We start from the raw sequence: 13,908 nt of genomic DNA on the forward strand, positions 1-13,908 counted from the left end.
AAGAAAAAAAATCGATAACTGCATGGTTTTCTGACATTCTCTCTTAACTTCACGATAATCGTGATCTTTTCAAAAGAGATTACGAGATAAACGGTCGTAAACTATGGCCTTCTCTTCCAAGTCATCGCGCATTTGCACCCATCGATTGAATTAAATATAAAATATAAGCGATGCCACTAGCTCTCCTTTGTAAAATACCGTCCCTTTTTGTGAATATCACGTTTTATCATTTATTTATGGTGGTTTGAATATCGAGAGATGAGTGATTTCATTCTCACAACATCCGATAGTAACAAATCGGTCACCATAAACCAGCTAGCTTCATGTATATCATGATTATTACTATACAGGTTACTGCTCTCATGGAATATTAATAAGATCGTAAAGTTCACCTTCAGAAATTAGGGGTCAGATTGCCCCCAATTCGTCAGAATATTCATTCATCTGAAGCAGGCTCAGGTCTTGGGTGGCTCCGGGATTATGTTTTCTTTCTGTGTTTGTTATGCAAGAAGCGCCACCCCTACTTTGCCTGTCAACAAATTCGAGAGAAATCGACCCGTTTTCTTTGCCCTCCCCCTTTTTCTGACGTCATTGATCTTCCCCTTTCCCTAGATGCAGAAAATGGAAATAGAGAGTGGTTGGAATGAGCAGGAATTCAGGGAAATAAAATATAAAGATCACTAAGGAATGTCACTTTTTCCTTGATCATGGTTAGTATATACTTCGTCACAATCGGTAGGCCTACATAATGATTCACACGTTCACAAATAACAATAGTACACAATCCTTTCTAAAACAATACCAAGAAGGTTGCACGAACTGAATTTGTCTACTCATAAATATCCAGCACGAATAAATCACTTTTTGTAAAAGTTAAGTTGGGAAATGATAGTGTGATCCGTATACAGGAGAAAGAGGAGAGGATCGAGAGGACAAAGTAGAAAAGGAAAAATGGCCAGAAGGTGGAAAAGAAAAGAAAGGAATAAGAACAGGGAATACAAGAAGTGATATGATAAAGATGTTGTTCGAATGAATGAAAGGAGATGTGGAATTGATAATACTGCAATATGATTTAGACGATGATGATGAAGAATTTAGAAGATGATAGAGCTAGCTCAAAGAAAATACAGAAGACGTTTAGAAGAGAGAAACCCTTGACAATCAGCCCGCATAGTCCTCTATGTCAACATTGTTGAGTACCACTGGACCGACCCCTCGGAAGACCTAGGACATGGTGGATTCACATCAAGATGTTGTCCTTGTTTAAGAAGAGTTCATTTCAATCTATTTAGAACAGTTGTAATGGTTTTGTTCAGGTAAATTTTGAATAAAGTACAACCTGCAGATTTATAAAAGACGCTTCAAATCAAGAAGACTAGTACAGGAAAGCGGGGAAGATCACATGGTGGCTAAGTGGTAGAGCGTCCGCCTTTTGAACGGGAGGTCGTGGGTTCGATCCCATGCAGCATGAATCCACACCAAAGACTTACAAATGGCACCATCGGCCTTCTTACCAGGTGCTCAATGTTTTAGAATGAAGAAAGATAATGCTAAATTTATGTTACCCAGGACCCGCTGGGAGAATAGTTCACAAGATTTGAAGTGGCTACCCTGGGTAAATAAAATTTATTTTTATTTTATCTTTATGGTGACTTTTCTTTTTGACGACTCAGAAAACAAACGCTTAAAGGTTAAGACAAACGTTATGTAAAAAAAAAGAGGTAAACAACTTTCAAGCAGTATAGTTGTCTATGCTATCATTTTTATCTATCCTTTACCGTATATTGCATCATTATTCTGATTTTCTTGTTTGCCATGTTTGTACAATTAAAAACGAATGGAAAAACTAACACGTATGACGCATTTCATACAATGAACACATAAAAATGAGTTTGGATATAAAAGCATGCATAAAAGATGCATAGGTTGATAATATTCATAAATAGACCTCTTCTAGACCTACGTAAAAAAAGATGAGCTAATCAGCAATTAATCCCTTGATCTGCCCTTGTATTCTGTGTAATTTTTTTAATTCTGATTGGCAATATATAGCATATAAATGTGTTATTGAGAAGAACAAACCTGTCGTCCTAATCATAACCCCATGGTCATAGCGCATACATGATGTGTATTCGTGGTATTGGGGTTATGAAAGATTCATTGCCTGGCTCGCTAATGAATTAATGACGTTAAGAAATGACAACCATGACATGATGACCAAAACGTATACACATATCTCAATCGTGTACAGTCACCACTTCATGAATTATGAAATGAATATCTGAAGAAAGTGGAATAGAATGGAGAGAATGGGAGGGGGGGGGGCGGTGAGAAAGGGGTGTGGATGATACGATGGGGCGAGGGAGGGAAGGGTGGATAGAGAGTGGGGCGGAGAGAGGGAAGGAGCGAAATGGTCAAGGGGGAGGTGACGAGGAAAGGGACTGACTACTACTGACTACTACTACTACTACTACTACTACTACTACTACTACTACTACTTCTACTACTACTACTACCACTACTACCACTACTACCACTACTACCACTACTACTACTACTACTACTACTACTACTACTACTACTACTACTACTACTACTACTACTACTACTACTACTACTACTACTACTACTACTACTACTGGGCAATTCCATAAAATATGTACATCCGACCCCCTATATGTGGGACCTTCATGACATTTTCTGTCTCTGATTTCTGGTTCTTTTGAAAGTCTGTAATGCTCTCAAATGACCATGACTTGCTCAGTTTATGAAGCGAAGTAAAACTTGAGAAAAATGGGGGTCGGACGTACAAAAAGGTTGATTATTTTATGGAATTGCCCTACTACTACTACCACCACTACTACCACTACTACCACTACTACTACTACCACTACTACTACTACTACTACTACTACTACTACTACTACTACTACTACTACTTCCACCATCCCCACTACTACTACTACTACTACTACTACTACTATTACTACTACCACCACGATCACCTCCACCACTGCTACTACTACTACTACTACTACTACTACTACTACTACTACTACTACTACTACTACTACTACTACTATTACTACTACTATTACTACTACTACTACTACCACCACGATCACCTCCACCACTGCTACTACTACTACTACTACTACTACTACTACTACTACTACTACTACTACTACTACTAATACTACTACTACTTCTACCACCCCCACTACTACTACTCCTACTACTACTACTACTACTACTACTACTACTACTACTACTACTACTACTACTACTACTACTACTACCACTACTACTACCACTACTACCACTACTACTACTACTACTACTACTACTACTACCACTACTACCACTACTACCACTACTACCACTACTACTACTTCCACCACCCCCACTACTACTACTACTACTACTACTACTACTACTACTACTACTACTACTACTACTACTACTACTACTACTATTACTACTACTACTACTACCACCACGATCACCTCCACCACTGCTACTACTACTACTACTACTACTACTACTACTACTACTACTACTACTACTACTTCCACCACCCCCACTACTACTACTACTACTACAACTACTACTACCACCACGACCACCACCACCACCACTACTACTACTACTACTACTACTACTACTACTACTACTACTACTACTACTACTACTACAACTACTACAACTACTACTAACACCACGACCACCACCACCACCACCACCACTACTACTACTACTACTACTACTACTACTACCACCACCACCACCACCACCACCACTACTTCAACTACTACTATCGCTACTACTGCATTTACTACTACTACTACTACTACTTCCACCACCCCCACTACTACTACTACTACTACTACTACTACTACTACTACTTCCACCACCCCCACTACTACTACTACTACTACTACTACTACTACTACTACTACTACTTCTACTACTACTACTACTTCCACCACCCCCACTACTACTACTACTACTACTATTACTACTACTACTACTACTACTACTACTACTACTACTACTACTACTACTACTACTACTTCAACCACCACGACCACCACCACCACTGCTACTACTACTACTACTACTACTACTACTTCCACCACTACCCCCACTACTACTTCAACTACTACTATCGCTACTACTGCATTTACTACTACTACTACTACTACTACTACTACTACTACTACTACTACTACTACTACTACTACTACTACTTCCACCACCCCCACTACTACTACTACTACTTCTACTACTACTACTACTACTACTACTACTACTACTACTACTACTACTACTACTACTATTACTACTACTACTACTACTACTACTACTACTACTACTACTACTACTACTACTACTACTACTACTACTACAACTACTACAACTACTACTACCACCACGACCACCACGACCACGCCCACTGCTTCAACTACTACTAGCGCTACTACTGCATTTATTGCAGCGTACTGCTCTTAGTATTGCCTAGATCTATATTTAGATGATCTCAACAATTTAAGAATTCATAATCCTCAACATCACCAACCATATCATCAGGGGCAGCGGAACGTATTTTCGTTGGGGGGGGGGGGCAAAGCCAAAAAAGGCACTTATATGTCAAAATTGACATTTTGGTGCAAACGGATATCATCACCATGAGATTATCATCTGTGTTAAGTAGTTGTGTGTTTTTTTGAGTAATTAAGTAAAGCAAAGCCTTTTTAAAGTGATTTCTGATTGATAAAATACATATTTAGGCTTTATTATTTCCGCGAGAAAAAAAAATGAGCCAAGAGATATGGGTTGTCGACCAAAATCTGAAGTTGTAAAACTCGCTTTGTGGTCAATTATGGCGCTAATTATTGTTAAAAGGGCACTCTCGTGAGATGTTGCGAGCGCGAATTGCAAGCTCAAATTTTTGGACATTTGGATTGCATTTAGTTACTGATTAATATGACACATATCTCACTAATTGAATAATGCGAGCGCGAAGCGTCAGCTGGAAATTTGTGATATTCCAATCTGAAAACTGGACATTCTAAGCAATTTTTGTAACAAAGAACAAAATGAGTACCATATTAAACAATAATTGATGCGAGCGCGAAGCCAAAAAAATTGTGAGTTTGTAACATAAAAGTATCATGTTTTAATTCAAATGGGTGTTTCATTTTGAAAAAGGACACATTTCGTTTTTAAAATTGGGCACTTTACATTATGAAAAAGGGAATTTTTTCCTACGAGGATTCATTTGGGGCAAGTGCCCCTGCCCCCCGGGTTCCGCCGCCCCTGGTTATCATTATCATGATTGTCATCATCAGTAGTGGTATGAGTTTGATGGCATTCTAAAATATTGACAATCTCGGTATCAAAATATAACCCATTAGTGATAGGTAAAATTCACGGGCAATAAAATCATATCTGAACAGTATCTGAGTATTCTTGTAAAGCAATCAATCAAAATAATTACGGATATTTACACGGCGGAGGTAATTTCAGTAAGTACTGGGCATTTGGTCGAGAAGCAGAAATCAATTCTTCAAAGTATGATACTATTTGAAGATACTGGTAGTTTATCGTGTTCCACATGGTCGATTACAATCGCGACAACCATTACAATAGATCATTATCATTTTGTAGAACGGATAATATTTAACTCTCGTATGACAAGTGGTTTGAATTCGTGGATGCAAGTACGTCCTTCAAGTCACATCGTGGGTGATGAATTTCTAATCATTTTTCAAAACCGTAATGAATCGGTTTTCATTTTTAATTATAGTTATATTGTGTTAGTAATGTCGCATTTCCCTTCCGTAGGAAGAAGTGTGCGATTATAACATCTATATAAGCCTTCTCCCCATTTTGATAATGCATCTTTATGAGTGCACCCCCCAAAGTCTGAAAAATGTAAACATACATTGCCAAAATGTTGGGAGAAAAATGACGATTTGTTGACCCACTGTTGATCATCACACTGATAGTATGGCCAAAATCAAGAGTTTGCCCAATCATTGATTCAATATTTACCGATGAATTCCTAAAACAGTTCGCCCAACACATAATATATAAAACAAGAAACACCAAACTTTTTGCAGTATACAACATGATTCTACTTTAGATACCATATACCCTTGTAACTATTATCATGATTATGTATTATTTGGTGATTTCAAATTCTTCATATAAGTAGACGTAAATATTAACCAAACTTAAGTGACGCTAGCCCTGGAACAAATCGCACTCGGTGCTGAGTTATCAAAAATGTGATTTTTATTATTTGTTTTGTGCTTCACCAACACATAGCTTGGAATTTCCTACGTTCAAGACAAACATGTATTTTATCGAGTCTGGACTATACCCTACATGTGAAAATGTTTCAAATCTTATCTGGTGTCTGCCCTTGACTTTTTCCGGAATAATGAAAAGGTAACATAAAACACGGTCATTGTTGGATATAAACCCGGTTCATCAGGTACTCCAAATGAATTTAATAAGTAAACAATGATCTGGAAATATAGTTTGTCTCTGTTTGTTTTGTGTCGAGAAGGGACAAGATAATATTCCACCTTTTAAAACCAACAAAATGATATCCAGAGAAGCTCGTTAATGTTCTTTTTCTTAGTATGAATGATATATGATATTTGAGTTACGTGCCAACTTAGTCCAGTTGAATGGCGTCGTGGAGTGACCCTTGTCCCGAACCGAGTATTGACTTGTCCGCCCCTTTCTTATCAGACGATAGCGCGTCCACTTTGAACCACACATAATGAAACTCATGTTAGAGCAAATTAATGTGCGATATGACTCCGGGGAGATATTACCCACTTATTCTAATATAGCTCTTTACATTATCTCAATGATCACGAAATAGATAACCCTTTACGAATGTATTTAACATGTTTAATGGTAGGTTACATTATTACCCGATTGCCAATGGTGGGCTAAAATGGCCAATTAAGATTAGCATGTTTTTGCTATTAATATTTTAAAAGAGAATATATTTCTACAGACGTGTAATGATTATGAGAAAAATATGTCTTCAGAACGGTGACCAAAGGAGTCGATAACACCAACAATCTTGGTCGCCTGTCTGTATGGGAGGGGGTGGATATCGAATGACGTAAATGCCGAAAAACTTGTCAATTAATGACGGTGGTTATTTTTAACTATCTTCCAATAAGGATTAAGAATTTGAACACCGAATTGGCTAATAAAAACATTTGCCACTCTCTACCCAGGTGTAGTAAATGGGTATCCGGTAGGAAGGAATCCATTGAAGGCTTGAGCGTCCGATCAGGGTAGCCGTGCTAAAGCCGGGGTAATAGCATGCAGCGCTTGGAAACATTTGTATTAAGCGCTATATAAATGTTACATATTATTATTGTTATTATTATAATAATTGAATATGTCCTTTAGTAAGGTCATCAAGGGGGAAAACCCTTTTTGGATTATGTCATCATATCATCTACGTTACGTGACATACATAGCATGTGATAGACAAAGCTTTCTAGTTAGGCTTGTTACTGTTTTCGTTGTGTTACAGACAGAGGCATACATGGAGAGAGAGTGGTAGAGAGAGGAGGGAGAAAAAGAGGGGGTAGAGAGAGAGAGAGAGAGAGAGATTAAAAGAGGGAATAAGAAAGAGTGATACGGTTTGGGAAAGGCCTAAGATGCAGTGAAGAGCAGCTGTTCTGACCAGAGTGTGAATGTTGGAGACCATACACATTAGACCTCACGACAGCCTGAAGCCGGGGCGACACTCAAGACATCGGCAAAGAAATCCAACACCCAGCTTTTACCACACATTATACGGTTTCTCAACTTCACTTTGGTCCTATAGCCGGGACTAAGGGGTCACTCCTCACGCACGGTTGCAAGTCAACCATGGTGATAATGTTTCTTTACATGAATGTCAGCCAGCCTGGAACTTCAAATAAAAAAAGAGCCGGAAAATGATGATATGAAAAAGAGTTGAGAGGACTGATAGCAGCTGTTTAGGGATTGTGAAGAGAGCATAGGTGGGAGGCGGGAGTCTGTACGTGACGGGTCAGAAAGGGCATTATTCGCCTCCAATCTTTATTCATGGCGTAAAAACGTTTGGGGAGGGGTGGTGGTAAGATAGCCTCTTCATGCCTTGACAATAACAAGAGAGACAGAGAAAGGGAATATAAGAGAGTGAGAGAAACGAGAGGGAGAGAGAAAGAAGGAGGGGGAGGGGTGGTCTGGCTGACTATCGTTCTTATTGTTAGTCAAACATTCAATTCGTTATTTGAAGCCAGCAAGCGCGGGTCATACAGCGGCCGACTGGCTTTTCGACACCCAGTGCTCATGTACCGCCGGGCTCACTACAGAGGTACAGCTCAGCCTGCCCCATGAAACTCTATCAGTCTTTAAAGTACCGACCCTTTGCCTTCCTGGACGTTCAGGGGTCTGTTTCACGAGACCGTCACAAACCTAAGTCCATGGCCATCCCATGCAACTACTGTAAACTGTAACACAAATTTGCCTGGGCTGTCCAAGAAGTCGGTTTGGATGAAGACACCCCTAGTGGCTTCTGTGTTGATACCGTCACCTTGCCAAAAGAAGCGAGGGATGGTATGTGTGATCCGTGTGGACCTCAGGTTGTAAACATGTAACCGTGATAAAAGAACTCACTTTTTACATTCACGACAAACAACTATGCAAAGGCACACCTTTTGTGACCAGTGAATGAAAAGTCCATGGAAATAGTAATATGATGTCCACATTCTAATTTATTATTTTAATGTTTTGGCTTCTTTGCTTAACACTACTCCACAGACGTGAGTCTGATATCTTTGGAATTGTAACAAGTATATACGAGTGTGGCGGGGACGGGTCAAATATGCTTAGATGTGCAGCATCTTGACACACCTTACTACAAAAACCAATGAACACTGATTTTTTTAATCCGACAATGCACTCATTCTACAGTGTTCTAAATCGAATACATCAGCCATTGTCAATCGATAGTAATTGAGAACAGTGGAAGTCATCTTTTTAGGCGACCATCCCTTATAAAAGACACTGGTACTGCCCCTTGTTAGAAGAGCCTCACGTATACATGGTATATGACATACATACATATGGGAGGTTCCCACGCAGTACGTACTTCTAGAACAATGAACATTAATTTAGTACCTTAATCGTCTTTTATTTGTTTACCTGAAATTACTACTCAGCGCTTGCATCCGTGAATACATATTTGTCTCAAAATGACAATTGAATTATATATTTTCGCGGGTACAATATTTTGGTCATTACCCTCAACGAAGTCTTTCTGGAAATAAAACTATAGATTGTACAAATTATATTTGGAGAATTCAGGGGGGGGGGGTCTTCCATTTAATCCCTTTTGCGATGGCAAGTTGTGGGATCGTTTTGTGTTTTGTTCTCATCACTGACAGACCTGGAGAATTCCATCCGTTTTCCTGGATTTTAGGCTGATGATGTTACTGTCTGGAAACATACACGTTCATATATACATTTAATAATACCGATCAATTTGTGTACAAACTGAAGTTAAGGTATAAACCAGTGGCGAATATGCTTTAAAAAATGAGAGGACTGCCATAGCGCATGGGGATACTTTGTACAAAAGCGAGCGAGCAAACATTTTGACACTTTTTGTGTAAAAAATAAGATTTTATGATGAATTTTGACATTTCAGAAAATAGTGCAATATTCCACCCTTTTCCTTTCTTCATCTTCTTTTCTCTCATTTTTTTCTTTTTTGGAAGTGAAACTTTGCGGGGTTGGGGCTCCATAGAGCCCAAACTACCCCCATTTGTTCACCAGTACCCTTTTCCTCAACATCGATGAGACATTTGAGCCCATTTGGAAGAGAGGTGGTCTCGTAATCAGGTGACCCAGGTTCGATTCCCGCTCGGTGAGCCAGTGGCCTTCGGTAAGGAAGTCCCCCGGAAGTGATTTTAAACCGTCGCGATGCGTTCATTGAATGACTAATATCAAGCATTTATGCTTTCTTAGTATTAAGATAAAATAATACCACTCCAACAAATATAAACTTGGTATTTTAGTTGTCATGAAGCTATTCACATACATATCTTTAAATTTGGATCATTTGGAAATGTATTCACACGGAGTTAAAATATGTCTTTAAGATGAAGTAAGAAGAATAGTAAACTGGTCTATCTCATTCAATATTTCACTCATTTACCTTTGAATTTTATTTTATTATTGGTGCGAACTTTTCAGCAAATCCCCTGACAATCCAGTACCCGACCTATATCAAGAACAAAGATTGATAAAATTATATAAAGGTGATAAAGTACACTAGAAAGTTATATAACACATAAATTCATGTAAAATCAACTCGGTGAGGAATATGATGAATATACATCAAGTAAGACACGTTGATCATTATACATGTATATCTCTTGGCGCCGCTCAAGTTTATAGCATTTAACATTGATTAACGCAATACCTCTGTCAGGTGTATCTTTCTTTATGCGGTTTCATAATAGAAATATATCTTACCCCTGATATACTGAATGTATTCGGATAGTTAAACGGTAAGGAAGAAACAACCACAAGCGAAGATAAAAAATTATTCATGTTAAAGTCTATCGTGCTTATAGGCGTACGACATTCCCAGGGACGGGCTTCGCGAATAAATCCAACAACCACCAAATACCTTTGCGTAGCTCTCTGTCTACCCGTCCTCTCCCTACGTTTGGCTATCTATCGAGTCTCATTGGCGGTCTGGACTCATTTGTTTCCAGTAATTTAACTCATCCAGCATCAATTGGAATCGCACATTCGCCGACCGCAACATCAGCGTTGTCATGGCAACGCAAAGTATCCTACCAATCAAACAAAAGGGGGTTAGTATCGGCGATCGAAAAGTTTACGTTTATCATTCCATTGATACTTTTGACTCATGCGAGAGATGTATCCTTCCTCTTTCCTGGAGAGATGGAGGCATTCATATATTAAACATTCACGTCTATCGTACATTGTATATTCACGTATGTAACAAACAGATATAAGAATCAAATACATATTTTCTGCACGAATTGACGTAGGAAGTGTGTCCTTCATCACTTTAATATAATGTCTAAAGATGAAATTAGACCGTGTTTAAATCGGAGCATCTAGGATCAGCCGCCATATAAGCGTGATATTTCTTCGTGTTTATAGTTATAAAGAAAATCAAGATTCCAGCTTATACATGGTGGCTGATTCAATAGGTTCCTAAAAAAACGATTTCCCTCTCAAGGAGACAGATGAAAAACCGGCATATATTAATGTCGGCATACACCGTGTCTATACAAAAGCCGAAATCTAGAGCTTCTCTCTCATCCCTATTTAAATCAGCCGGAATGACATTATTGAATTCTCCGTATAAACACAAAGTATGTTGTATATCGTTTACTAGGTTTAAAAAGTTAGAAAATAGATTTTCAACTATATACTATTCCTGGGTAATTCCTTACAAGCAATCTGTTTTTTATGGTCCAACCCATAAAGTTTTGTGTTATCTGCACACTAAGAAATTCGGGTTTAATTTTACACCCCTAGGGGTGCACAGGCTTGTCCCTATACGAGTACCCCTAGGGGTGCACACGTACACCCCGAATAGGGGTGTACAGTGTGCACCCCTATCTATCTGCACCTTAGAGGGTGTACACGTCTACCCCTTAGGGTGCATAATGTACCCCACATAAAATGACAAAAAGATTGTCGAGACTTTCGGTCCATTCAATTTCTGTATCGATTTTTTAGTTACTTTAGTTAGGACTCGAACCCACCCCGTTTTATATGTAGTCAAGATAATTCCCGCTATGCCAGCGAGAAGCGCTAAGATTGGATGAGGTCCCTAGCGATAGGATCCGATTCTTTTTTTTTTGGTTTTACTTGTGCTGATAGTTGTGATTCAAGTAGCTAAATTTACTGTTTTTCCAAATGTATAAGTAATCAAAAGTGTTTCCGAAACAATTATCACATAAATATTAAATATATTACACGGCCCCAATGGAAATCAGTCTGTGAACTGTTTGGGCTTTTTAACCGTGTATAAATAAAATAAATCTTATCTTATCTTATCTAACAAATAATTTTCACTTCGGTAAAGTGTGGCGTTAGTGCATTGTTATTTCGGGTAATCTTCGATCACAAATCAACTTTATATATACCATACGTCTATCAGCGAGACTGGTGGGGTGCGCGCAAAGAGTACAGGGCCCTGTTGCAAAAAAGTTTATGTATTGATTTATGTCATGATTTATGTCACGATTTATGTCATACAGCATAAATCATGACATAAACACAAATATTGACATAAATCCGTTGCATAAAGCTTTATGTCATAAATCACGACATAACATCATGACATAAATCCATTTGAATGACATAAATTTATGTCGTGATTAAAATCAAGACATAACCTGCGGCTTTCTGCAATAAGTGACTTAAGGGTAATTTTAGGATTATTTTTTATAATTATGCCCTTTGTAATTTTGATGATATATTGAGTTTTATTTGGAGTTTCGAAATAATTTTTGTGTCATTGGATAGCCTAAGATGTATTCTTTCAATATAAAAAAATATAATTATCGTAAATATTTCCCTTATTTTTATAAGCAAAGCTAGGCCTAAGCATAAAAGTTATTGTGCTTACTTTTTTAGGATAGGACATTTTCCTTAGAATAATATTATAATTTAATATATCAACGTCTCATGTTTTTCAAGCACCACCCCTCCCTCCCGAAATAATGATAATAACTTTGACTTTCAGTCTAGAATCGCCCCTTTTGTGCTTAATTCAGATGTGATTAAACAAGAAATTTGGTACACACATTGGATGACTTCAAGTCCGGTGTTGGCGTTGGTGTTGGAATTGCGATTGCTTCCCCTAGCTCCAAAACCTATTTTGTGTGTTAGAAATCATGTTGCCATGGTAACGGCATATTATATGACAAAAAATTGGTAAAATACTTTCAGTTTTAATTTCTTCATAAATTTTCAACCAATTCTCTTGGAATTTGGTTCACACATTGAGTGAGAGGTAAAGGTGTGAGAGACACATATTTTGTGTGTGTTGGAAGTTGTGTTGCCATGGTTACAACATATTATAAGCCCCAAATTGGGTAAAAATATATTGGTTCCAACTACTTGATTAGTTTTCAACCAATTCTCATGAAATTTGGCTCACACATTGGTCTCGAGGTAAAGACAAATACAGGACATTTTTTTACATGTGTCGGAAATCGTGTTGCCATGGTAACATTATATAATATGTCAATACCACTGTCACCCATCATTTATATTTTTTCATCTTTGAGCACCTGGCCATTTTTTGTCTATCTCTCTCTCATCAAATGTAATCCCCCCCCCAAAAAAAAAAAAAAAAATGCTTTATCCTCTTTTCCCCTTTCATTATCATCCTCCCTCCGAGATTGGCCCACTATCATTCTCGGAACTTATCTCTTCAATTCTCAATACATCTATCTCTGTTAATGACTCCTTCACATTTATAGTACTTTTTCTTTCCCTTTCCCATTCTACTTCACCTCGCCCCCCCTCTCATTATTCCCTATATATATATATATATCTTTGCATCTCTGGATCTTTCTCACTTTTATATGAATTTCCTTTTAATTTCTCGCCCTTCCTACTTCAAATCTTCATCTCAATCAATTATTTTCCTAATTTGACAATTTATGGGACAATATTCAGAGTTCATAAAAAAACAATCATACAATTTTCTACAAATATTAATTACTATTTTTAGGAGGGAAACAAGTGTGTTCTGAGGGGCAAATCATATTTTTACCACACCCCACCCCCTCCCGATTCAATAAAAAAAAAACGAACAAAGAGATGAAGCAAAAAGAA

General features: G+C 37.9%; 1 protein-coding gene across 1 annotated transcript; it reads right to left on the reverse strand.

Moving 5' to 3' along the window:
* Window positions 1-3,240: 3,240 nt before the first annotated feature.
* Window positions 3,241-5,619, reverse strand: LOC135154609 (uncharacterized protein DDB_G0271670-like; the record flags this gene model as incomplete). Its single annotated transcript, XM_064101384.1, has 4 exons — window positions 5,537-5,619; window positions 4,186-4,426; window positions 3,939-4,074; window positions 3,241-3,506 (listed from the first exon to the last, which is right to left on the reverse strand). Coding segments are annotated over exons 1-4 (726 nt in total), but the record flags the coding sequence as incomplete, so codon positions are not given.
* Between the last annotated feature and the right edge of the window lie 8,289 nt (window positions 5,620-13,908).

The sequence above is a fragment of the Lytechinus pictus genome, chromosome 7, assembly GCF_037042905.1.
Source record: "Lytechinus pictus isolate F3 Inbred chromosome 7, Lp3.0, whole genome shotgun sequence".
Lineage (NCBI taxonomy): Eukaryota > Metazoa > Echinodermata > Echinoidea > Temnopleuroida > Toxopneustidae > Lytechinus > Lytechinus pictus.